Raw genomic sequence first — 27,722 nt, 5'->3', positions numbered from 1 at the left:
CGTTCTACGAGTGAGAGGTCTTACAGTTACACTTTGCTCAGTTTTGCAGCACCGCGCGTAGCACGTGCGAGCCTTCGCCGGGTCACGTGTGTTTCACCGGAGTGCATCGACAAGAGTTTCATCGCAGAGGAGAAAAGAGGAGAGCTGCGCTCCCCCCAGCCCCAGTGTAACGTTAGTATCATTTAACGAGTGTTTCACGTATTTCACGGAGTCAATCCGCGTCACCTCGGTCGTGTCTTTTCCTCATCCGTCGTTTTGGTCCCCTTCTCGGCGAGACACTTGCGTTATCACGGACATTTAAATTGTTACAACAGTTAACGCCAGTCGCGGGAACTCATCCCGCTCTCGCGGAAAGGGTTTCGGAGTTTACCGGAGCTTATCGATTCGTGTCTGCGCCTACCGCGGGCCCTATCGTGTTTTTCCTCTTTTTTTAACCCCCTTCCCCCCTTCCCCGCCTCGTTTTTTTTGCACAATCTCGTGTTGTAGCTCGGTCGCAATAAATCATACGCGCGTTCGCCATATATGTTCAACAGTTTGATGTGTGTACATTATAAATGGTGGACATAAAACGCGATCGCGTTCGTGTCATTCGTGATTCACGTGACCCGAGGGGGGGGTTTTTCGACGTTACAAAATTAGCGCACGTTAATTAACGTCGGCACGATTTTCGAGGTGCTCCCCTTCCCTTCCCTTCACTCCCTCCCCCCCTTCCCTCCTCCGCCCTCCCGCGCCAACGAAAGGAGTAATACGCGATTTTCGTACGGCGCACGAACGACGAATTATGTAAATTGATTGCGATAATCATTGCGCTTAACCCGCGCCGCGCGACGACTCTTTGTGGCCCCGTATTTCGTTCCTCCGGGCGCTAATGCACGCGCGTAATGGTACAGAAAGGCAGTCGCGTTAATTAGGGATGAATTAATTAACATCGCTCGGTTAATTACAATGCTATTAACTCCTCCCGCTAATTAAAGGGAATATTTATTTATGTTAAACGCCCGCGCACACCTCTCCCTGCTGCGTGCGTGCCGCCGCGGACGAAGGCTTATGATAATGTCGTGATATATATATATAGACTGCTCGTCTAAAAAACAAAGAATGAATAATCGATGCGTCTTAAACGAACGTCGAACGTGAAATATCGAGGCAGACCATTAAAACGACAGACTCCTCGCTTAGAATTAAATGTGAGCATATACGAGTTTTTTCACTTAGCAGGTGTTTCTATTTCTCTCGCGCCGAGTTTCGCGCGCGCCGAAAGGTGGAGTTTACACGCGCGATGGTTTAGATAAAAGTCCCTGACTTCGATTAGCCGGTAACGGATACGAACATTAACCGTCTCGGGGGGGAAAAAAAACCAAAAGCTAGAGATCGCGCGAAATGCGAATGCCATAGTGACAGGCGGCTAGCGAACGCCAATTAAATATGATTTTGCACGATAGTTGGAATTGCGGGCTCACGTGCCGTCATGCGACGCGTAAATCGCGGCTTTACGTGGTTTCGCGTTATTGCGCTTCCATTGATCTGTTAAGTGTACCAAATATCGCAATCAATTTACGATCACGCTCTCGCCGTCGTCTCTTTTTACAATCGACAGGTATATACATGACATGGATAAACGTGACATTTAGAGCCGCAATCGTGATAGAGACATTTACGTGGTGGACATTTTGCGCCACGCTTATATTCTATAATCTAAATCATCAACAGAAACCGATAGAAACAATAGCAAAATTATCTCTTTTGCGGAAAGCGAGCGATTGGCATTATGACAAATAAATTGTATGAAACAACTTTACGAGAGTAAAAATTATCACACACCAACATTCGTGTTGACTCCTGTAGGCCTTTTTTTTACTTTAATTTAAACTTTACAAGAGGTCTAACGTAATAATTATCATTCGGCTGCAAATTCTCTTTACGATAATCATGTATTTGCAGAATGTCGTCCGGCTTTCTATCAGTCGGGCCAACATGCCCGATATCCCATCTCGGACCGAGCCTTGCCGAAGTCTGCTCGGGATCGCAGTTTTTGACGTTCATGACGATTTTGAACACGCTCGTGCAGTCCCAAGAGAAGGTGTCTCAGTCGTGCGAGCGCGTAAGATCGAAAAATCCCCCTGAATACCAGTACGACTTCATCGTCATCGGCGGTGAGTAACCAGAATCTTAATTTGTCGATTAACTCTGAACCGAAGTGCGCGCCGAGTTAGGGAACTAATGACTGAAAATTTTTTTCCGGTAATTCATCAAACATTGTTCGCGAGATTTTTGCGCTGTCACGATTCAAATTACCAGTGCCGATCAAAAACGGCGCCGCGAAAGAATTTAACAAGAAATTTTTCATCATTTTTTTTTGTTTGTTAAATTTCCTAAAGTATTTTAAAATATTAAAATATAAATTTGCGCCAGAGTTCTCTTAAAATACTATTATTTTTGAGAATTATTAATATTCTCGCTGGATTGAGGTAACTTTAAATATCATAAAACTTGAAAAACGAGATCTCTCAGTCACGATCTTTCTAAACGTCGATACACATCGAAGTTCATTTGTCATGTAGTCAAGCTATCTGGCAATTCCTCTAATTGCTTGCATTGGCGCGCATTTTTTCTCTCTCTCTCTCTCTCTCTCTCTCTCTCTCTCTCTCTCTCTGATGAAGCTATCGTTTTAGAAACTGTTGTTTCCACAAAACGATGGCAGAAACTATCATCCGCTTAATTAAGGATAAAAGCGTAATTATTTGCCACGTTGAAAGGAAGAGTCCGAGGAAAGTAACGGCCGGTGATTTTCTAATGGATAAGTGAAATTGATCGGAGTAATTGGAATGTATCCTTGTCTGCACCGCGCGTGATCGAATAACCGGTTCGAGTATTGATCCGAACGCATTGATAACAATCTAAGCCGGCCTTATTAGTGTAACGAGCCGGTGTTTTCTGTGAAAATGTGCGAACAACAAATAGCTTCGGTCGATCAGCGTCGCGACCGTTTCTTATTCGGACGCGACTTTGCGAAAGGCTGCCGATTACGACAAACAGACCAAAACGGTTCGGCGCTCACAGCGCAACGGAAGCTGGACGATGCCGGCGCGGATCATAAATTCCGTTCATTATGTGTGAAAGTCAGCGAACCACAGATTGGAAATAATAAAATAACCGCGTAACCTTCAAAGAGATAGAGGCGGCTATATGCGACGTGTCGAAACGCTGCGTCGCTTCGTAACCCATTTTTCTTTACCCATCCTTTTTTCTCCTTCCAGACAATGGGAGACTAAATTCTAAAAACGGGAAGTGAAACGAAACGCATAATCTATAAATGATGGAGCGTTAATAACTCGGGCAAATGTACACGGTGATTATTCGTAGTACTTGCACATTACTGTTTTCCTATTATATCTAGCAAATAGTACTTTGATAATATAACACAATAATACAATAAATGGACATAATCGCGCGCTATCACGCAACGGTTCAATCGGCACACGATATCCACATCAATGTAGCGTAATTGTATTAATGAAATATTTACCGAGGATACATAATTCACCGGGAGAATGAAAAACAACTGATGTTTCGCTCGTAAATTTAGCGACGCTGGCATATATTAAGGGGACAATGATTTCTAACGCACATGCATATGTATATATATATATATATGTGTATGTATATATACATACATATCTATGTGCATGTGTGCATGTATATATAAATATACATTTATTTTACATTTAAATATATATATATATTTAAATGTAAATTTTTTTTTACATTTAACTAATATAAATGTATATGTATATATATATATATATCTTATATATATATACATATATATATACATTTATATTAGTTAAAAAAAAATTTTATCAAACTTTTAACACATGTTACTTGCATGCTACCGCGAACTCATTGCAAACGAACGAGCCTCTCAGCACGGGGAATAATTTTCTATACAATTAATACTACCCGCTGTCGCCCATTGTAAGGGCAATAATGCGTAAACTCGAGAACTCGCGAGTGTTTTCTCCCCGCTGGGGAGAACAAAGGATTAATTGTAAGTCCCTCGACAGCGCGATATTCGTCGCGACTTTCGACATTTACATTCGGTCGGCGAATGTAGTCGTGGAGCCCCGGCCGTGAAGGAAAAAAAAAGGAAGGGACAGAAAGGAGAGGCACATAATTGAATATTTTAGTATGCGGTTGATAAAACCCGTCGCGTAAATTCCGTTCCGGAAATTCGCCGGTCGGGAGCGCGCGGACGATACCGAATTCGGGCGATCGAGCGATCGAAACTAATTTTCTTTGCTTCCCTTTCGGTGATTATTCCCGATAGGACTCCCGGGATATCCGGACGGGAAGATGGAATTTTTCAGTGACTCGACCGGTTATCCGGTCGCCGTATGGATGATCGCGCTTCGCCCCGTGATATCGACCGACCCTCTTGCCGACCCGAATTTTCCCGACCTCGCGAGAATCCTCGCTTACACTCATGTAAGAATATACCGCGCTGCACAGCGCAGAAAAAGAAAACCCTCCACGCAAGACGTAAAGACTAAAGATATAATGAGCGTGGAAAGTCTCTTCGTTTCTCTACGGCATTATTACGATTGCCGCGCTTCTAATTAGAGATACGACACTCTCAAGTTACATTATGTTAAGAATGAGTACGCGCGCATATAGGTTTTTCCGAATAAAACCGCGTGTCGTGCCCGGGAGAGACATGCGCGGATGCAGAAATAAACGCAGCACGGGCACGTACCTGTGTGTGGAATGATTAATCGTCACGGTCGGTGACCGCGGGTGTATTACCGCGGGGGTGAGGAGAAAATATTAATAATACCGTCGCTGAGTAATTAGCGTGATGCTTATTAATTATTCCGTCAATGCACGGTCGGAAGAAAGAAGCTCGTGGAATAATTATAAGGGCGCAATGCTCGAAGCAGAAGTTGGAGGGCCGGTAAAAGGGTCGAGTCGACTGGAAAGGAAAGAAAATGGGTTTTGTCATTATCATTAGAGTTGAGCGGTATACGCTGTCGCGATAAAGCTCCCGCTGAATAAAATCCCGATATGAATAGCGCCGCCGTCGTGACACAGTGTAATTGAAATAATTGCGAAGATGTCGTAACATCTCAGTTAAAAATTATAAATTATGTTCAAAGCGAATTGACGCAGAAGGAGGGGGGCAGGGGGCGGGGGTGGGAGATTAGGGGGAGACGTGGACGCGAGAAATCTCGCGGCGGGAGAACCGAGGCAAAAGCTTATTATTCCAACAGTCGACGTAAAGAATGATGAAGGTGCACTTGTAACAATCCGGAAAATAAGCGCCCTTTATCGCTCCGGGGGTCGCTCCTGAATGTGCAGAAGATGGATTAGAAAATCAAGATAAAACACCGCGGGGGAAAAAAAGCGGAAAGTGAGCAAAATGAATACCGCCGGTGCGCGCCGGCTGTTTATGTGACCTGTAAACATAGTTTTCGTGTAAAACGACGCAAGATCTAAAACCCCGAAAAATCCATCGGAATAACAAATGTTTTTCGCGCAACGTTCGTTTCGCATTCCCATGTGTTGTAAAACGAAGAGAAAGAAAAAAAGAATATATATATATATATATTTTTTTTGCGCTCGTTCCCTGATGAGAAACGAAGAAATACGTATGAGTAAATATATTCAACGTAACGCATTAGCAAATGAAATAATCACTATAAAATGTTTTGCAAAACATTTTGTGCTATAAAATCTCTTTTCCCTGCCCTCCGCAACGCGCCCTCCGCGTAACCGGAATAATGAAAGAGCAGGAAACGTTTTCATGCGTAGCATCCGCAGTAACAATAAATAGACAATTTCCACGAATTGTTCGCGAAAATTTAACAAGCTATTAAAGTACTAATTAAAAAATAATTGGGAATAGTTCGGTTTAAACGAAGCGCTCGGCGAAGATCAACAGTTTCACGCGCAGGGGAAAAGGGGGGTGAGGGGGCTGGGGAGAGGAAGGAGAGGGCGCCTCGCGTGCTCGTCTCGCAGCGAATTCCCGCCTCCGTCGAGCGAAACGGGAAAAAAACATATAAACCTTCCGGTGGCGTTTACATGTTTACCATGGCCAAACACAGTTATCACGAGTCGTCGCCCGTGGCCCACGGGTGGTAATTGTTATTTGTCGTTTACAGGAGCACACGCGGGGTGCCCGGCGATCTCGCCGGCGAAAATGCAATTCGACGCGCATGATCGTTCCTATGCGTATCCTCTCCGCTCGGATGCGATATTAATACAGACCGTTATTTATTCGGTCGCGAAGCGCGTGATTATTGCATCATTAATTTAATTACCGCCCCCGTGCCGCGCCGACCCTGCGTCTCTCTCTCTCTCTCTCTCTCTCTCTCTCTCTCTCTCTCTCTCTCCCTCTGTCCGGGGGTCCCCCGTGTCACTCCTCTGTCGAAACCGCCACACGTCCGACGCGCATCGTCGCGTCATTACACCGACGAGACTACGTTCCATTATTCCATACGTTCCTGTCCCGGCCTGTCGGGACATATAAATCCTCGAAGGTGGCAAAATTCATTCGAAGAGAGAGAGAGAGAGAGAGAGAGAGAGAGAGAGAGAGGGAGGAGGGAGGGGACTGGGATGCAGATCGCCAGCGCGAGCGATGCGGAGAGGACGGCGCATAATGTGATTTAAACGGCTCAACGAATTTTATACGCTCTTTGCATTTCGGGATAATTCGTACCGGCGACGCGATCGCCCATGCGCGAACGCGCTCGCCCGTCCTGCATTTTGTTTATACATTTTGGCGATCTGTCGCGGCTCGTTAATACGCGACGACGGCTGCAGCGCGAGAGCTGGTATTGGCGTATTATTCACGAGGGGCCGAAACGGAATGCCGAGATGGAATGCGATCGGTAATTTATAAAAGAGAGACGTCGAGAGAAATGCTGTTTATTATATAATTCGAAATTCCTTGAAAAGAAAAAAAAAGAATAATACTAAACAAATTAATTAAAAATAAAAAAAATACAATTGGTGCATGCAGCAAAAAAATTGTCGATCTATATTATTTTTATCGGACAAATAAAGATCATACCAATAAAACTGCTTGGTATTTTCATGACGGATGCATAGCACGGAATATATCGTATGCGGACTGTTGGACTAATAAGTATAAGCCAGTATCTCTGGGAGCCCTCGTGCGTCTGCAGACCCCGAGCTCTCGCAATTTTTCACGGCAATAACAGGCAGCCGAGATCGCCCCGTGTTTTTCCCTCGACGAGGCGCGACTTTTCCCCCCGCATTTTTCGCCGATCAAACACGGCTGCCTGCACAGCCAGAAAATAAAACGGCAGCCGAGCGGAATAAACGCGCATCATTCTGCATCTGCAACGCGTCAAAACGCGACGCGCTAAATATTGTTGGAAAAGTCGGCGCGCTAGACACGTCGAAATCGATACGCGCTCTCCACGGCGAAGATAAAGAAGAATTTCTCCCGGCTCCCGCGCGCTTCATTTTAATAATTAAATATCGGATCTCGAATAAAATATTCATGATTTTAATATCCGCCGCGCGCTCCGCATGCATCTCTCAACGCTCGCGATACCGCGTGCGGTAATTTATACGAATATCCAAGCGCGACTATTGTAAATGATGTGACCATTGGCATCTCTTTGATGTGTTTTCTTCTTTCAAATAGGTTGCATTTGTATATTAATGTACGATGAATTTGTAAATTACTCTAAATATCAGGACTTAATTATCGGACTTCAGATGTTTCAGGAAACATTAAGCTTAAATCCGCAAAACTAAATAATCGGTAATTATACGTTAAATATTTTCTATATGAAAATGCGAGTATACGAAATTCTCGGTGGATATGATAGATAAATACACCGTTCCACGCCGGCGAGCTCGCGTCATTTATATTCACGTCTTATAAATATATACTTAAGATATATAATTACGTTCTCATATGTACACATGTATATGTACACGTACGCGCACCGGCGTACGTCGACGATCGTCGAGGCTTGTTTTCCAGACGAGTACAAATTGCGATCTGTCGCGAGGCCTCTCACGCCGCGCCGCTCGTTTCCTATTACGTGTTATTTCCAGTCGCGGCATAGCGATCAGTGAGTCACGTATTAATGTCAGCGTCGGCGATTGACGGGCCCGCCAAGTACGGACACCGAGTACCCGGGAGAGACGTACTACACCACCAACGCCAACGACGCCAACTGCGAATAAATTGGGTTGATTTTGGAAGCGGAAGTTGTGCAGCGCGGTATAGCCTCGTTCGATACCAATCGGCAGCCGGCCGCCCTATCGCTATATCTCACGTAACACCGACTCTTGTCGAGGAAGCCTCGGTACTTACACCGCGAGAATTGCACGTACATACGTTGTAAGGAAACGATGAGCGTAAGGAAGCGAGCGTGGCGCATACGTGAAATCCGCCGCGCCGTACGGGGAAACGCCAGCGAGATTGCCCGTGGGAAGGGGAAGAGAGGAGGCGCTACTTTCTTTCGCGCGCGGCGATAAATCACGGACCCTTGACCGAGAAGCCGCGACGGTATGCGGCCGTTGGGTTGGCGCAGACCGTAAATGCCGTCTAACGATAAGCAAACTGTCGGGAGCGAGCTGGCGCGGTCGTAAAGATACGAATCGACGAACGCGGGTAGCGGCGTGTACGCGCGGAGAGACGAGGCGAAACGAGGCGAGGGACGCACACAATGTTCTCGACGCTCGTGCCCGTCGAGACGCTCGCGGACTGGGACTTTCGCGACTCGCGGGGATTCCATGACGCTTCTCTCTCTCTCTCTCTCTCTCTCTCTCTCTCTCTCTCTCTCTCTCTCTCTTTCTTAGTCTCGATTTCTGTCATCTCGGATATATCTGGAGCGCACGTCGGCTTCGCGAGATCGATCGGAGTTGGCTGTCGCGAATAGCATAGAAGAACTCGTGGGGAACCGGGAAAAATCAGCGAAACATTCGTTCATTTGTCCATTCGTCCGTCTATTCGTTCGTTTACTCGCACGCTTATCAAGCGATGCATAAGTGCATCGGACTCCTTTCAACGCACGCACATGTGCGCGTTATACGCCGGTTACGTAAGAGCAGGTCGTTTCTGTCGGGACAGAACCGCGATTTCACCTGCCAGCCTCTCTCTTTCTTTCTCCTTCCTTCGTGCATCCGGTCTCGTTCGAATGCAGTCGCATTACAGTCGCGGAAAGAGGACGGGAAAGAGGAGGATGAGGAACTCCCGTGACGTGCAAAAGGATGAAACCAGCCGGCACACGGGCTGGGATTACCGTTGCTCGCGGATTATCGCGGATATTTAGAGAGACCCGGCTCGCCAGGGGATATCCTTCCTTTCTCTCCCTCTCTCTTTCTCTCTCTCCCTCCCTCCTCCCTTTCCTTGTAGTCGTGGAAGTAACAAACCGAGAAACATTCGCGTTGCGACACGTAAATTAGGCACGCTCTCCGTTTTTCTGATACCTACTTTTTCGGCCACGATTCGCCGCTTGGCGTGCACGCTTTTTGCTCGTTGCCTCAATCGATATTAGGATTATTCGATGAACGTTCCACTTATCGCCCCGGTCATCATGCACGAGTTCTAATAATACAGCAATTTAGGAAAGTATTATTATCACGTGGAGATGCAATCTCCCTCTTTTTTTCGTTTACTATAAATTAGCAGTTTTAATATTTCACGTAGGATATTTAATAATAAATGATTGGCATTTAGATATGGCATTACGAAAGTCATCTATCAGGTTTAGATCTTGTTGAACTTATCGTGACAAAATTAGTAAATTATGTAATAGATAGTGTGTATATAGTATGTTATTTACGGGAATATTAATGACCGTTTAACGAATTTGGGTTAATTGGGTCATTTATTTTTATTGGTTTCAGGGAAGCGGATAAAAATAAACGCGAGACTACGATTAAAATAAATAACATCGTACTGTGTTTATGAAAGAGATAATAAATTATTAACTTTGAAAATTATTAAAGAAACTAAAAAATTACATTTAAAAAAATTGCATACAATAATTTATCTAAATTGATGAAAAATATTTAATTATAACAAATACGTTAGCAATTATATGGTAGTAAAAAGACGATTTGTTGCAATAACGGCAATCATTCGTTCGCCTACAACTTTCATGACTAGTATTTCATACCTCGGCCTTCAGAGGTTAATAAAAATAATCGGTGTCCAAGAATTCCACATCTCGTAACAGCAATCCCCGCGATCTTTATTACTGGCGAATGCCGCTGTCAGCCGACTCTATTAAAATTTGCAGCGGTGCTAAGAGTTACTTTGGCCAACGTTAACACAAAGCTGGGACGTTATCTCACAAACGTTATATTTCCACTTACGTCTTCAACGTCCCTCACGAGTTGCGCTTGTTACAAAGGGACTGTCAACAAATGCTCAGCCGTGTATTGTTATCTCGCATATATAATTTATATATATGCATACAAAATTTTAATTTCTTAGAGTTATTAATTTATAATACCTCTTTTATTAAAAAATTCAATTTCATTTATTTATTACTCGTTGTAAACGTAATCTGTTATTAATTGCATTTCTGGCGGTTATATCTAACATTCGATAATCAATTATTAACATGTTAATGTTAATAATTGATTATCGAATGTTAGATATATTAACAATTCGTATAAATTAAATTTTTAAATTGCACACGCACACACACACGCACACACACACAAATATTTTTCGCGTATACAGAGAAAAAATTATTGCGCACGCAAGTAAAATAGCTAGCAGTAAGATACCATGTCAACTCTCGCACAGGCGTCGAGAGAATATTTTTTCAACGCTCTGGAGCGCAAACGTGTCGTGCGGAAAATCGTGCGGAAAGAAGTGACTATCGTGCCGCTGCTCGCGGTGTTACCACTTTACTGATTCTTCTTGAGAGTAAGAGAGGAGAGTGAGAGAGAGAGAGAGAGAGAGAGAGAGAGAGAGAGAGAGAGGGACTAGGTGGATCATGAATACCGAAAGAATGGCGACAAGAACGATCGCGATCGGACGCAGTCTATTTTCCGCGCTGTTGCGCCGAAAGCGGGTCGCTATGCCGCGCGCGAAAACGTAAGGAAACGAAAAACAATCCCGGCGCGCAATAAGGAGAATATTTACCATTGGAACGAGGCAGACATTCGAACGACATTCCTGCACGCTCATTAGACAACATTTTTCTCAATCTCGATTGAAACATGTGCGAGAAACCTATAAAAACGACTAAACTCTCTAGGAAAAAAACTGACGTTTCGTATAGATATTAACAGCTATATAAATCAACTGTCATCCGGTATAAGCTGTCATAACCGTGGAAACTCGAATATTTTATTATTTAATTTTCCGTGGAGAGAAAATCAGTATAAAAAAAAAGATGTATCCATCTTCTATTAAAGTACAATATTTTAATTTAAGCAGAAAAAGTCACGGTATTCAAAAATAGCACACTAATGGATATACATACTTTATATTTTAATGAATATAAAAAATTCACTCGGAATTTTTTATTTTCTATGCGGATTAATTCCGGATTCTTATTTAAAAATTTTGTTTATACACTAACTATTTATTTAAATTATTTTATTTAAATCCTCACAGCGCGTGAGAGTGTAAACGATTTACCCACTTACTGGGTGTGTACAATAATTTTGTAGAATAGAGTTATACTATAAATATGCCTCATTTAATATACCGACATAAATAAAATTATGTCACGATAAAGATATTTTGTGATAATATCTTTCTGCTCCGCATAAAGTTATTTCCAAGCTGGGTTATGCAAATACTCTTTTTCGACCGTTAATGTACTTTTGAAACAATGTAATTAACATAAATTCAATTCGTACATTCGCGTTTGCTTACTTAAAGTACGTATACGGGAAGTTTGTCCGGAACGGGAAGTAATTTCCCTTATTAATAGCTGAAATTCAAAGTGATTCTCATAAAGGAGCTAATTATAGACATCGTTAAGCTGATTTAGTGCGGATAAAATTCCTCCCGGTTATGTTCCGGTATGTCCCGGTTTGGCGTCAATATTGAAAATTCTTCGGAAATGCGCGCGGGACGGACGACTTTAAAGGTCGGCGCCGGCGTCAAGTTCAACGACTAATTATCGCGAAACGAATTTGGCGCGTGCCCGTACTCGAGTCTCGCGCGCGAGCTCGTGCCGGCGATATTTTTCTTTCTTCCGGGACTTTCTTCGCGCTTCTATTTGTGGATATAGAAGAAGGAAGGAGTTACCCGGCGGTTTCGCCGCCGCGTAACTCGTTTTTCCCCTGCAAACGGCGTGGAGCGCGCCGTGCCCTCTCGAGCACGCTGCAAACACGTTTAACAACCATCGATTGAAAATATCGCGAGTATTTCACCGAGCGAAAAAGAGGGAAAAGCGGTGAGATCAGAAATGTTTTATCGCACGAGGGCTGCAGCCGGGGATACGTATATATACCTATATATAAAAAAAGAAAAGAAACCCGTAAGTTTTATATACTTAATACAGTTAAAAAACACGTGCAATTTCCCAGACAGTACGTTACCGCCGGCCGTGTGGTTAAATAAATATTTATCAATCTTGTATTATAAATATAAAATTCATGGATGTGAAAAGGAGGTGGCAACTGACTTGCGGAAGTAATCTTGTTGAATATGCATCGACTATCTCGTTCCCTCCCCTATATATCTTATAATGTAATCATTCGTTTCATAATTCACGAGAAATCTCGCGCATAAACAGAAATGTCAGAGTCTAATAGAAAAAAAAATGGAAATTACATAAATGGATACGAAGATGTTGGAAGATAATAATTTGAATTAAAATCTCAAGTACTGTGTCTCAGTTTGTGCAGACTATAAAATTACAGAAAAAAGAAAAGAAATTTGTATAACACAAATAAATCTTAAGAGCGCCTTCTACGGTCGACGCTGGATTTTGATGTCTAATATTTCTATATGAATTCTAAATTCATTATTCAGCCTTTTTCAGCGAATGTCGAACTTGCAACGCAATCATAAGTTAAAGCTGGAGCAGTGAGATCACAATTAAATTGATCTTCAATGTTGAATAATCCGATGGGAACAAGCATCTTAAAACACTGCGTAGAAATTTATTCGTGTATTCACTTACGCAGTCTAGTTCGACTCACTATTATCAATAAATTTGTATAAATTATCTATACGTATATTTTAACACGACGCACGTGATGTATTGTTAGACGTTCGAGTCTAGACGCGTAAACGCATTTGCTTTTCAGAGAAGTTATTTTTTCTCGCTCGCGATAACGATTCTTATCAAGTACACCGTGTTACGCACGACCGGAGAGGTTCGTTTACACCATTGCAATTTTGGGGTCATGCAAATAATGCGGTTCGGCGTCATGCAAATCTCAACTATTTATGCCAGACATGCAGATTGACTTCCACGAGAGAGAGAGAGAGAGAGAGAGAGAGAGTTCTGCCTCTATTTAGAAAATTACCATTGATTCACCCGGTCGCAAAAATGTATTGTTCTCACTCGAAATGCGAGATAGATAGGAACGAAATATTTCTCGCTCGGGAAAATTCTCTTCCGCCCTTGGCTTTCCATCGTCGCCGTCGGCGCGGTCCGTTACACCGCGACATTTGTCAGCTTCGCCGATAGAAAGCGAATACTTCGTACATGAGACGCGATGTAAAAATCTCGCGCTCACCGCAAAATTACTCTCTTGCAAAACCGCCGGGCGCGCGAGCCGTGTTCACATGCGGAAGGCATTAAATCAGGAAAGGAACCATTTGTATTTGGCCGTTATACGCCGAGTGCTCGATTCACATGAATGTAATTATGCGTGATCGACAAAATAGGGTGGGCAAATCGTATTACGCAAGTGGCAGTCGCCGTAACGCGATTTGATACACATGCGGAAATGCTAATTGAATTTCTTGATTAGAATATCTCTGGGCTGTAATCCGTAATATCGCTAATATCTGCGGGAAAGTAGAATTCGATTAACACGATTCCGTTGTAAACGACGGGGAAGGGGGGGCCAAGGGGGCAGCCCGCGGAACGTATTTATGTCGCATGAAACGCATATCTCACGGTCCCGTTGAGTTAATCCGTCCAATTAATCGGCCATTAAAAATGGAAGAAAAATAAACGTTATTAATTCCCCCCTCCCGTGCCCTTCTATCTCGTTATGTTTATTGTCAATACACCGGCAACAAAATAACACAGTTTCATATGATGAAACAACATTATTGAAGCTCCTGCGCCACGCGGGCGTAGCAAATTATGCCAGTCGCGTGACCGTTTCAAACGAACGTCGCCGATAATGCGGTGACATTCACAAATCTCGACTGACCACGCAAACGCGGGGACCTCCCCGCATATATGGGAACGCCCGTTTCCATATACCGTACTCGTGAAAACCTAAATTAACAATTCATTTTCCTTCCCGGCACAGAGTTGCGAAAGCATCGCGATAAGGTGGCTTTATTTAAATGGTCAAAGCAAAGCATATTTTACGCTATTCGTAATGCTCTAAAGATACGCGAGTATGCAAATAAATTGACACAATATCCAACTTAGAATGCAAAAACTTAGAACAAAAATAGTACGTCAGTGAGATAAAATTTTATATCGAGATGTAGAGAATAAGGAAATATTAAGAATATATTGAAAAAAAAATCAAGATTGATTTGTACAGTATTTCTCGTGCACAAATGTATTTATTGCACATCGTATATTGTGTCATTTGGCAATTTCAAAAAGATCCGTTTTATAAAAGCGGAAAAAATATTTAAATCGCCCAAGAGAGACAAGCGCGATCTTATCGGTCTTCAACGCGTGCAAAAATGTTACACGTGCGCGGCTGCGATATCACACGTACGGCTCTCGGCAAGCCATTGCCAAGGCCTTAACTACCGGCTTTCCAACGCGCCGCGGACGGGCCTTTTCGTAACAATTGATAGGATCGTAATAATAACAGCCGCGGCGCAAAATTACGTACATCCGGCGATAGTCGATTAACATAACAATCTAAGGCTATATATTACGCTCTTGCGTCAGCACGGTAATCACCATCGGCTGGTGACTTTTCAACTCTTATCGGACACACGGGGCTCTTCCTGGCTTTCCTCGTGTCTGTCATTAACCGAACATTGATGTACGAACGACGAGAGAGAGAGAGAATGAGGAGGAGGAGGAGGAGGAGGAGAAATTCGCGATCCGACGGCGATGAATCGACCGCGATTTATCGGCCGGTGACGGATCTAATCACGAAAAAGGGAAAAGTTAATTAGGGTCGCGCAGATGCTTTCCTTCCGGCGAATGTAATTATAGCGGCGTTTCACCCGAAACCCGTTTCTTCCGCATCGCCGCCGTCGCGCGGAATGCATTTTTCTCGAACCGGTTCGCGCTGAATAACGATAGGACTTTAATGACTTTTGTCGCTTCGGAATTAGGAGGATCAGCCGGTGCCATAGTGGCGTCTAGACTGAGCGACATACCCGAATGGAAAGTTTTGTTGCTGGAAGCCGGGCCGGACGAACCACCGGGTGCCGAGGTTCCCAGTATGGTGGCGATGTTTCTGGGTAAGTTTCAATTGGACCCTCCCCGTGTACATAGCACTGCTGTTCTGTTATCTGTACCGCGTTCAAACTACGCCGCGCGATAATGAGTATTTAGGGTGCTTACAATCTAGAGATCAATTTTTTTTTTTTTACTTTTATCGTTCAACACCGTGCATCAGAAGTATAATACAAGATACCTGCAAGCGCGCGCGAGAGCCTTTACGCCCCTGTTTCATTTTGATTCGGTCTTTTCCCCGGTGGAATATATTCCCGTTGAAAATGATCTCTTTTCATTTTCAACGTTCATTAATTATGCCACGAAATAAAATTTTGAGCGTATCTGCTTAAAATTCAATAAGAGCTAATATATTATCATTTATTAGCATCTTTGAAGCTTGATTTTAATCAGAGCGTCAAGCGTTTAATTCAACGATAATTTTATTAAAAGAGAATCGATGTCAAATTAGTTACGATAAAATCTGCAGGGACGTGGTAAAACGATAAAGCGCGTGTATCTGAGATATTCGCGGATCCGGAATAATATGCGGGAGTAATCGTATCGCGCTTTTATTCAAAACGCGCGTATGTGTTCCGAGAACACCTCCGCCGAGGGGAAATCGTTGCCGTGCTCATCTGAAATCTATATTATTGCGAGTGCTGTTACGATCCCGATTGCGGGGCTTTACGCATGTTAAACGATCTGACAATTTCGCCGATAGGAACTGACATTGACTGGCAGTATCAAACCGCGAACGAGATGAACGCTTGTCTGTCAACCGGCGGATCCTGCAGCTGGCCACGCGGTAAAAACCTAGGCGGTACGTCCGTCCACAATGGTATGATGTATATGCGGGGCCACGCGAAAGATTTTGACAATTGGGCGGCCATGGGCAACCCCGGATGGAGCTGGCATGACGTAAGATCCCATAATCCTGTCTCAAACTATTTCGAGCTATATCAAATATTTCGGAATACGGGAGAAATTGATTTTGGTCATAAAAGAGGCGAAACCAATCAGAATCTATCTCTTCAGGTTGCAAAACTTAAATGAGATACTATGAGGAATAAAAGATACAAATTACCGTTTCATGTCAACGCAATTCATTCAGTCGTAACTTGTCGAACTCGTTAAAGCATCATAAAGTATAAGTTATAATATCATTAGCATATGTATGGCCTAGCCACGATATTGCAAGTCTCTTGCAGTTTTATAAAACGATATCTAGAGAAAGTTCTGCTGGTAGATATTTTCAAATATCGCTAGAAGTTTTTCAGCTTCGGCATATCTGAAGAGATCGAATGAGAAATACACACATTTTCTTAAGAGATAATGGCCGATCTTGTTTAGGTCCTGCCGTACTTTATGTGCGGAGAGAACAACACGGAGATCCGCCGAGTTGGTCGCAAGTATCATTCGACCGGCGGTCTGTTAACCGTCGAACGGTTTCCGTGGAAGCCTGCAATCGCGGACGACATCCTCGCGGCGGCGACCGAAAGAGGATACCCGATTAGCGAGGACCTGAATGGCGACCAATTTACTGGATTCACTGTGGCTCAAACCACAAGCAAGGACGGCGTCCGAGTGAGTAGCGCCTCGGCGTATTTACGACCGGTACGGCATCGGCGTAATTTGCACATCTCCCTAAACGCCACCGCCACGAAGATCATCGTCGAAAATAACAAGGCCGTTGGAGTTCAATTTTATCAAGTTAGTATGCACGTTTAGATTCTCTTAACTCGATAGCGATGATACGCGGAACGTTCTCTACTTCATCATTTCATTATCATACATTAAAGGCTTAGTAATATTCAAATACGTATTTAATTTAATAATTATTCTATTCATTAACTCATATTACGTAATATATATTTGACACCTGTGCCAAAAATGAAACTCTTTAATAGAAATTAATTTTTCACTTTATTACTCGTTAAATGTAATTTAATGATTTGGTTTAAATTTATAGTTTAATTTAGAGTCTAATTTTATTACGGATATCTATTCTATTTAAAAATTTTAATATAAATAAAAAGAGATAGGGAATGAAATTTCAATTTGCGTCATCTATCGTAGGAGTCAAAAATGTCACTTATCACACGTTAATAATATGCCTTCCAAACTGTTATTATACGTAATTATGTTATACAATTTATCAGCGGCAATATTATCTATAAATCTATTTTCGAGTATTCAAGTGTCGCATGATTGACAGATAAAATTTTTATGGATACCGGAAATTTTGCTTGTCACGATATCGCGAGCAGGGAGGGAGGTTTTTATTCAGTTGAGAGTTACAGAGAAACCCGCTGCAACTTTTATTAATACGCTGAATATGTTACGCTTGAAAAATCTGTACTATGCACGAATGGGAATTTGCCGAGGGTCTTTATTTTAGCTATATTACAATACAACGCTCTAGTAATCATGCTCAGGAGTCGCACGATTCAAAGTCATTTTCATGGATATTAAAAACATTAGTTTTTATCCCGTTCGCTAAAGGTTCAAGTTTTTCGTGTTCACACCAATTACATAACAGCTGATATCACATAATAAAGTCACTTATATAGGTATTAAGAATTTTTATCTCGCTTGTTGAAATTATAAGTTTTTCATGCAAACCAATAATTACATAACGATTGATAATTCATGCGCAGTTATCGCGTAATAGAGTCACTTTCACGGGTATTAAGAGGATAATTTTTATCTTGTTTGCTGCATTTATATGTTTTTCATATGCAAATCAATAATCAATTTGTTCTAGTTTACTTAACATTAACGCCTTTAGACATCCGAGAGCGAGTCATAAAAGGTCATACTAATTCAGTTCAATCTTGTTGATTTAATCTTTTCATTAATTAATTGCAACATATCGGCGCGTAAAATTCCACGAATTTTATTTAAAAAAAATATATATATATGTTGTTAAAATGATACGGAGCATAATAGGGGCGATATCGTGTGACATCGGGGAACTTTGCTTTTTGCCGGGGCGGTTACCGGCACTTAGACGCGAAATCAAGTTCGCGCTCTAAAGCGCGTCGGTGAGTTTGGTGATGTGAGTTTCAATGAACGCATCTTCAGGATGGTGAACTTCGAGTTGCCCGCGCCACAAAGGAGGTAATCGCCTCCGGTGGTGCCGTAAATTCGCCTCAACTGTTGCTACTCTCCGGAATCGGGCCGAAGGAACATCTGCGGGCGGTGAACGTCACAGTCGTCAAGGATCTTCCAGGTAAGTGATCCATTCATCGTACGTAAGTCATTATGAATACGACGATGTATCCTCTCTCCGTGAAGATAATAATCCTCCGACACAGAATTTAACGTAATTTACCGATGACGCATCGAAAATTTATTATACGATCTTCGTAATTCTGCATCGTGACGGTAGATATCAGGTTTTTCGTCAGGTATAAATTTAACGAAGTCAAATGAGTGAGAGAGGAGTTTCGTGCTATTCGAAAGAGAACTAATTAGGCATTGAAGAAAATTAGTTCTTAGATTCTTTGGGGCATATTATTTAAAGTACGACCGAGATTAATTCTCGCGGATGTAGGTGCGAGCGTTAATTACGAAAGGCGCCAAGTTTTCGCTCTTATTGAACGTAAATGACGGAAATGAGCGTCGGGTCGACGCTCGATCGGAGTCACATCGACCGGAATTACGTCGAAGTCGATAATTGCGTTTTTTTTTTTTTAATCAGTCGGAACCATTTTGCTCCAGGTGTCGGGGAAAACCTGCATAATCACGTGTCGTACACTTTATCGTGGACCATCAATCAGCCGAACCTATACGACTTGACCTGGGCATCCGCCACGGAATATATCGCCTTCCAGAAAGGACCGATGTCGTCAACCGGTTTGTCACAACTGACCGGGATGCTACCGTCGGTCTACTCGACTTCAAATCATCCTGACATCCAGCTGTTCTTCGGCGGCTACCAGGCGGCCTGCGCGACCACCGGTGAAGTGGGCGCCCTCATGAACAATGACGGTCGCCACATCAGCATATCGCCGACGATGACGCAACCGCGTAGCAAGGGTAAGCGAAACGTAATTAGTACCGAAGTACCGAACTCCCGTCCGCAAAAATTAGGCTAATTAGATGGTAATTTCGATGAATTTATCATCGATCACCGTCGGGCCACCATGTACCAAAATTCCGTCCCGTATAATTTAACGCGGGAATGATAGGACCGGCTCGTGGCTATCACCGGGAAAATTTCTACAAATTGATTAATCAATGCTTTCCGCGTTGCGTCTCGGTGGCCCGTGAAATTCCGACAAATTTCGACAGTCAATGTGTCGCACGTCAGCGCATCCGTTCCACCACCGATTTAACCGCCGATAAATGAACCCGGTCACAGGGACGCTGCGTCTCGCCAGTAACGACCCGCTCGCGAGCCCGATCATCTGGGGCAACTACCTGAGCGATCCGATGGACGTGACGGTCCTCGTCGAGGGTATCGAGATCGCGATGTCCCTCGTCAACACCAGTGCCATGGCCAAGTACAATATGACTCTGAACAACAGCCCGTTGTCCACGTGCTCCCAGTATCCCTATCTGAGCAAGCAGTATTGGGCCTGCGCCGTGAGCCAAGACACCGGCCCGGAGAATCATCAGGCGGGATCCTGCAAAATGGGTCCGCGTAACGATCCCATGGCCGTGGTGGACAATCGATTGAGGGTGCACGGCATCAGGAATCTCCGCGTGGCCGACGCGTCCATTATGCCACAGGTAGGTATCTCCTTTAATCACGGGAATATCGCGAGTGTCGGCGCGTTTTTTTCCTTCTTTTTCTTACACCTTCCGATCAAAATAGACGGTCATTAGCGAGGCATTCGAATTTTCTCGTTGCGAAGATTCCTCTTTACGATTAACGCGCTATTATCGTTCGAATATACGTTCGTCATTAAGTTTTTAATCATTCGTCGGGATTCCCTATTACGTAAAGCTTATTTTACGATCTGTAATTTGTGAATTCAAGATAGTATTTTATTTCATAATCTTATGCGCCGTATAATACGGGAAACGATTGAAGAATCTGAATACGTATAAACATAAATTATATGTATATTACGTAACATTTATCCAAATACTGCATAAAAATTATAAATAAAAATGTGCGCCAGATTTTTAATTTTTCTAAAATCTGATAATTTTTATAAATTGTCTAAAAAAAGGTTAATGATGTAGGCTTTCGTGCGACAATATCAATGTGATAGTATATTTTAATTATACGTTATTGTTTTTTAATTTTTCTCGCTTATATTCAATCTTCCAATATAATCTTTACGACAAAAATTCTTTATTTATGCTATATTTATAAGAATTACATTTTTAATATCTATAAAAATTTGTAAAAACTCGCTGTAAGATTTCGACTCTGATTTTCTGACTGACGCGAAAGCTAAAAAGAGGAGATATAGACGCGAATATGTGTGATTGCTTTTTCAAGGTAACATCCAGCAACACGGCAGCTCCGGCCATGATGATCGGCGAAAAGGCGGCCGCGTATATCAAGTCCGACTGGGGCGTTGCCGGTAGACAATGGTACGAAACTTGCCCGAAACGGAAAGATCCTTGTCCTCCCCAGGGGAAACATAACCATCATCATTGGATGTGGCACAAATAAGTTACCAATTTACCATGTTTCCTAGTTCACACACGACGATCGACAATACGCTGGACCTGCTACTTTGGGGGATCAAGTACATCGACTGGGATCAGGCTATATGGTAGCCGGGGGCTCCACGATCTATCTAGTCTCTTTTTGCATCCATCCGCAATGCGTTATCCGCAGCCTATGAAAGTCGGCGAGAACGCGACCAAAGGCGAGGACTCTCTCTGTCTCTGGAAGATCCCCGTAGGCTGCGAATTCCCTTCTCTTCGGTATGATCGAGCGATCGAGCCGAACTTGCACATCGCTCAATCGCTCGAGCGCTTGAGCTCGAAATTATGCCGCAATGTGCGATTATTGTTACTAACGCAGCGAGTCGTACGACCGAAGACAGTCATCGTCTCGCTGTAACCGCCATGTCTTAATTTCCAGTTGGGAATTTCCTAAGATTGTGCGTATCATAGCGTCGCGGCTGTCGCGAGAGAGAAATTCATCGTTGATCAATTAGCCGCGACGCAACGAGCGCAAATCTCCGTACAACTTATAAACAAGTATTCTTACTATTATTAATTAACTAATTAATAATTAATTCCTATAATTAATTCCTCAAACAAGCTACAATTTCCTACAATTGCCTTTAGTTACTGTTGTGTCACCAAGAGTTTAGAATTACGAAAAAGCTTAGATATGTACATATTATGCTAATAATCTCTTTCAATATTCATAGTATATCTCTCAATAACTGTGGCATATAATACTACCCATGGATGTCCTATTGAAATGATGACCAAAGACAGATTCTGGTACCTGGTACACCAGCCGCCAAAAAACGTAGTAATTAATTGTTAACAAAACAAAAAAATGTAAAAAATGAAATGAATTATAAAATATGGAACTCGACCGCTCTCAGCCGAGTGTAAATCAAAATATTGTAAATAAACAAGATTGCATTATAGCACAGATCAAATATGGAATAACCTCTCCACTACCGACGATCCGCTGGAACGATTACGCTATTATGAATTGCGCTTACACATCGTAAATAAATACAACAAACAAATAACTGATAATTAAAATCTTAAAAATGAAATAATTGCTTGTCGTATAGTGGCAAAATATTTATTGAAGTTAATCCGCTTGTATAAAAATATATATTGTATAAGTATATATTGATAAAAGCGATCAAACAATTATGTCAATTACGTCAATAAACTAACGTCTGTAAAAATTTTATAGTGCGATGCACAAGCTTTTGCCACGACTTCCGGAATTCAACGGAAACGCACGTCATAATAGCGCATATCTATTTTATTTGCGCCACTTTAGTGACAGACTATCCGTCATTTTTCTGAAAATGATAGCACACACGGTGATTTACAAGTGTGACAAGCGGGGATTATAACAAGCGCCGTTATTATCGTTTTTATGTTATGTGCGTTCAGCACTTAATCACAGCTAGACATTTCACGGAACGTGCATATGCATATACGCGAAACCGGGTATATAACAAAGCGACACCAAAACGGACGCCACAATCAGGTAGTAAAAGCCGAGCACAACGGACAATACTCCTTACGACGATCGCAATCACGGAAAATGGTACGTTGATATTCTGCGGGTGTATCGCCTGTCAATTGTTAGGTACGAAGAAGGTAAAGAAAAAAATGAATACTAAAAAAACTATAAGTTGCGAGTTCAGGAAGCGTGCTGTCAGCGTTATTGCATCATTTTTTAGTATAATTAAAAATAAAAAGACAATAGCGCTGATAGCGCGCTCCCCAAAGTGGGTTATTAGCGCTGTTATTTGACGTCTAATTAACAATAATTATAGATAAAATGACACAGTAGCACTGACAGCGCGCTTCCTGAATTCATATAAAAAGGTAATGTCCAAGTTAAGTCTTGAATTTTTAAGTGTAACTCAAAGTTTCAAAGCACAATAGTGCAAGAAAATATGCAATAAAATATAAAATAATGTAGAATAATCTCCTGAGTATAAAACTTTTTTTCAATATTTTGAGACAGAAATTGGAACAGGCAACGAATATATTTGAATAACATGGTATTTGTCTACCGTAATTAATTTCTCCAATTAGAATTTTATAGAATTCCATAAAGTTAATCGGGAGAATTATGCAAGATTTAATACACTAAATCCCCGTAGATTATTACCGTAAGTTATTCGTAATTTGATTGCAAGAGTAAAGTGATTTCCCAGCAGTAATGGCCGTGATATTCGCAAAATAATGGAGCATCGCTCTACGGTTTATACGATGCATAAACTCGAGATCAACATTCTTAAGTGCCGCAATATATTTAGTCGTGTAAACTATACGGTATTATAGAACGTGTGTACGTCCTACGAGATGCTGGGAGCATCGTGTGCATCGCCCTTCGTAGGCGGACCCTCATTGAACGACGTCTGCTGCGGCAATTCCGCCACTTTATTTCTGTCCATGCTGACAGTGTTAACTACCAATAGCTCAATAATTAACGGTGTGTGTGAGCGAATCACACCCATCAAGACTCTGCGGTATAATTATGACTTCATTGTCGTTGGAGGTAAGATAATCAATGTATCCGTATGTAAACATAATGGGCTATCAAAACCTATCTTGTCTAGCAATTTAACGAAGCGTTTCGCGAAATTATGGCGAACGCAGGATCGATTCGCACGCGAACTCGAGATTCACATCCCTAAATCGTATCAATTAAAATTGACGTTAAGATGATCTTCACTTATAAAACATTTGAGTGATTTGAGTAAATATTAATTCATAACAGATAAATTATGTATTTTTAATTCAGGTGGTGCGGCTGGACCGATCGTGGCTTCTAGACTGAGCGAAGTTAAAGACTGGAACGTACTTCTTGTCGAAGCTGGTCCGGACGAGCCACCTGGCACGCAAATTCCGAGCAACCTTCAGCTGTATCTCAGTAATATATCTTTATGTCTTTACGGTCGCTGAATTATACGTTTAAATTTAGCGACTAATTTCAATATCGTGCGATATTGTAGACACCGAACTGGATTGGAAGTATAACACTACGAATGAAAAGTACGCGTGCTTGAGAAATAACGGCAGCTGCAGCTGGCCAAGGGGTAAAAATCTCGGCGGTTGCACTTCTCACCACGGTATGGCGTACCACCGTGGACACGAGAAAGATTACAACAGATGGACAGAAGCTGGGAACGAGGGATGGTCGTGGAATGAAGTACGAAGCAAGAAGAGATTATTTTTAAGATTATTATTAAGATCTTTTGCACGTAAGGCGTTATTAATTTTTGTACTTTAGGTGTTGCCGTACTTCATTAAATCGGAAGACAATAAAGAAATTGAAAGGGTCGGCGCAAAGTATCATGGCACTGGAGGTCCAATGACGGTCGAAAGGTGCAAACATCGCGTTTTCTTGAACTACACTACTCTAGTTACTCACTACACTAGTTTCTCACACTTTTTTTATCGCTACCGCGACTGCAGTCTTTACGTCATTCAAGATAAAAAACCGATCTGGAATTATTCGTGTCTTTTTCAGAGTAGTTGTAATATTGTGAAGTAAAACGTGTGCTTGCCATAAATAATCAATTTGTAATCACTTTTTGACGTCGGTTATACAACCAGTTATTCTTGGAAATTAATTTTATCATCAAAAATTATTCCAGGATTATTCTCACGTATCCCTATCTATTGCAATCAGCGCGGTTGATCCGGCATTCATTAAACGGGATCTATACGTTTGGAACTACAGCGTGCCTCTAACTTAATCCCCGCAGTTTCCTCGCCGATTTGATCTACACGTACGAATTAAACTCACTGATTACTTTCACTAATAGATTCCCCTGGCAGCCGCCAATCGCTTGGGACATAATAAAGGCGGCGGAGGAGTTAGGCTTAGGAGTCAGCGAGGACTTGGTGGGCGAGAAGATCACGGGTTTCACTGTGGCGCAGACGATCAGCAGGAACGGCGTCAGACAGAGTACTCCCAGGGCTTACTTGTGGCCGCATAGGAACCGCAAAAATTTGCACGTGGCTTTGAAAGCGACTGTGATAAAAATCGAAACAAAAAAATCTCACTCCAATGTGAAAGCCACAGGAATCACTGTGGTTATGGTAAGACTCATACTTTTTATGCGCGCAATTTCGTGATTGCGATTTTCATGAATAAACGATGATCTGTTCCGGGCTTGACGGACGGCTTACTATTCGCAGAACGGCCGAAAACACCACATAAGAGCGACGAAGGAAGTGATTATTTCGGCCGGCGCCATAAATTCGCCTCAGCTTCTGCTCCTATCGGGCATCGGGCCGAAGAGGCACCTGGAATCCGTAGGGATTCGTTCGGTCCACGATCTGCCGGGGGTTGGAGAGAATCTCCACAATCACGCGTCATACGGCGTGGACTTCACTCTTATTGAGCAGAATGAAAATCTACTGAATATGAACAATGCCGATACGTATCTCTTCAATCAAACCGGCCCGTTGTCGTCCACGGGACTGGCCCAGGTCACCGGGATTCTGGCGTCCAACTACACCACCGCGGATGATCCGGACATCCAATTCTTCTTTGCCGGCTATCAAGCAATTTGCAACACGTGCGACAGAATTTCGGATTTGAAAGTGTACGATAACAAACAAACCGTCAGGTTCACCGCCGTAAATCTTCGACCGTTGAGTAGAGGTAAGTCAATGATTATGTAAATCGCGTTTTGTCCTAAATAGCGCAGTATTAGCATAAGAGAGACTAACAATGTAGATAGCTATGTATCGCAACATGTGTTCAACGATTTTAAAGCAACAATTTTCACTTCTTATGTGAGCATTCTTCGAAATTATTGTAAAATGTATTTTTTTATCTGTAAATGTTTTAGAAGAAAATTGATTGCATTCCAATTATAATTAAAATGAACAATAAATTGAATAAAATAAGAAAATTGTGTAATTTTCTGCAAAGAATGAAAATTCTGTCGCAATAGTTAATTTACATATTTTATATTAATAAATTCTAGGTCGAATAACGCTTGCCTCAAAAGAGCCTTTACAACCTCCGATTATTTGGAGCAACGATTTGGCGCATCCGCAGGATCGAGCAATAATTTTTCAGGGTATTCAGGAAATTTTAAAGTTATCAAAGGCAAACGCGCTGCAAAAATATTCTCTGAAGATGGTGGAAGACGAAACTATCTCAGAATGCGAACGATATAAGAAAAATGGGGCCATGAGTTATGCGTACTGGGATTGCAAATTCCGATACGACACCAGGCCCGAAAATCATCAGGCTGGCACTTGCAAAATGGGTCCGTCTTCGGATCCAATGGCTGTCGTTGATCCAAAAACTCTCAAGGTCCACGGTATAGATGGCTTAAGAGTGGCTGATGCCTCAATTATGCCGCGGGTAAGTGACAATTTTCAATATTATAATAAACACACGGCCAATTAATATATAATCATATTAGTCTAACGATGTGCTGAATACATAAATAATTTTATAAAATTTTATTATATATGACATTCCAGAAAAAAATTGCAATTAATATATCTCTCCGCCTTCTGTAATTAATTAATACTTTTTTATCTCTCAGATGGTTTCCGGTAATCCTGTTGCTGCAGTCAACATGATCGGCGAGAGAGTCGCCAGTTTCATCAAGAGCGATTACAAAATGAGCGACAATTAAATAAAGAAGATTAGACAATGACTGTCTAACCTTCAAAAATGTTATACCAAAGAATTAGAAGTAGTATCGATCTTTGTTTCCACCGCGTTAATAAATATTGCACTTGTAGACATAATTTTTTATGAGATATTTAATACAGATATTCAGATATGGATATAATTATACCAAAGAATTAGAAGTAGTATCGATTTTTGTTTCCACCGCGTTAATAAATACATATTTTACTTGTAGACATAACTTTTTGTGAGATATTCAATAAAGATATTCAGCAGATATAGAGATAGCCGTGTGCATTTTCCTATACCTTTGTCAGCCGACATGTTAATATTTACACAGAAAGAACGATTTTGTTGAGAGATCTACAAATTTTGCTGAATGCAGATCTGAAAATTATTTCTTGTTAAACCATCAAAAAATTTTGCTAGAATGTTAAAAATGATAAGCATTGCTATAAAACGTTTTTATTCTAGCAATTATTTTGACTTTCTGACAAAATTATTTTGATTATTGAACAAAAATTATTTTGAGATCTGGGTCCACTAAAATTGTTTTTTCCGGAATGTACACTGATTCCGAATAAAAGTTACAGGTAACAAAGTTAAGATTAGTTTATGAAACGTTCTGATTTACGAGATCGATATTTTCGCCGTCATGAAGATTAGTTGAATTAGTAAGTGCGATGACAAATTAATTTAAAACATTTTTTACATTAGTAAAATAGTATATGCTAATTACTAGTAGAGCTTGAACTAGAATTCATGCCATAGCTGTTCCTACGTATTCAAATATGGAATTTCGAGTTAAGCTTAACTGTTCAGAAGTAAACCATTTAAATAGTTAGGTAAAGTCAGATTCCGTTCGACCAAAA

At 41.9% G+C, this 27,722-nt stretch overlaps 2 protein-coding genes across 4 annotated transcripts; both read left to right on the top strand.

Moving 5' to 3' along the window:
• Positions 1–22,144, top strand: LOC105455298 (glucose dehydrogenase [FAD, quinone]-like). The gene is made up of 10 exons (XM_011698519.1): positions 1–171; positions 1,942–2,153; positions 15,455–15,583; positions 16,282–16,478; positions 16,911–17,270; positions 18,645–18,792; positions 19,284–19,601; positions 19,927–20,297; positions 21,019–21,113; positions 21,221–22,144. Exons 2-10 carry the CDS (start codon positions 1,943–1,945, stop codon positions 21,300–21,302), a joined length of 1,911 nt encoding a protein of 636 aa, XP_011696821.1. The 5' UTR covers positions 1–171; position 1,942; the 3' UTR covers positions 21,303–22,144.
• A 451-nt stretch (positions 22,145–22,595) lies between these two features.
• On the top strand, positions 22,596–27,131 carry LOC105455299 (glucose dehydrogenase [FAD, quinone]-like). 3 transcript variants are annotated; one of them, XM_011698520.1, is made up of 9 exons: positions 22,596–22,832; positions 23,526–23,742; positions 23,989–24,117; positions 24,200–24,396; positions 24,478–24,572; positions 25,016–25,292; positions 25,392–25,860; positions 26,189–26,574; positions 26,762–27,131. In XM_011698520.1, the coding sequence occupies exons 1-9, from the start codon at positions 22,611–22,613 to the stop codon at positions 26,852–26,854; spliced, it is 2,085 nt and encodes a 694-aa protein (XP_011696822.1). In that variant the 5' UTR covers positions 22,596–22,610; the 3' UTR covers positions 26,855–27,131. The 3 variants fall into 3 exon arrangements, with proteins under 3 accessions (XP_011696822.1, XP_011696823.1, XP_011696824.1); XM_011698521.1 differs by having other exon boundaries at positions 22,645–22,779; XM_011698522.1 differs by having other exon boundaries at positions 22,743–22,821.
• The last annotated feature ends 591 nt before the right edge of the window (positions 27,132–27,722 follow it).

This window comes from Wasmannia auropunctata, unplaced genomic scaffold, assembly GCF_000956235.1.
Source record: "Wasmannia auropunctata unplaced genomic scaffold, wasmannia.A_1.0 LD335903.1, whole genome shotgun sequence".
Lineage (NCBI taxonomy): Eukaryota > Metazoa > Arthropoda > Insecta > Hymenoptera > Formicidae > Wasmannia > Wasmannia auropunctata.
Note: the sequence above shows the minus strand (reverse complement) of the source record. Positions and strands in the feature narration are given on the sequence as shown.

What these genes read in the sequence shown, in the direction of transcription:
- LOC105455298 (XM_011698519.1), top strand. Translation starts at nt 1,943, where the DNA reads ATGTCGTCCGGCTTTCTATCAGTCGGGCCAACATGCCCGATATCCCAT. An exon ending in AGTCGTCAAGGATCTTCCAG is followed by an intron (nt 18,793 to 19,283) that starts GTAAGTGATCCA and finishes ATTTTGCTCCAG; the next exon opens with GTGTCGGGGAAAACCTGCAT. An exon ending in ACGCGTCCATTATGCCACAG is followed by an intron (nt 20,298 to 21,018) that starts GTAGGTATCTCC and finishes TGCTTTTTCAAG; the next exon opens with GTAACATCCAGCAACACGGC.
- LOC105455299 (XM_011698520.1), top strand. Translation starts at nt 22,611, where the DNA reads ATGTGCGTTCAGCACTTAATCACAGCTAGACATTTCACGGAACGTGCA. An exon ending in GGTCCAATGACGGTCGAAAG is followed by an intron (nt 24,573 to 25,015) that starts GTGCAAACATCG and finishes TTTCACTAATAG; the next exon opens with ATTCCCCTGGCAGCCGCCAA. An exon ending in TCTTCGACCGTTGAGTAGAG is followed by an intron (nt 25,861 to 26,188) that starts GTAAGTCAATGA and finishes AATAAATTCTAG; the next exon opens with GTCGAATAACGCTTGCCTCA.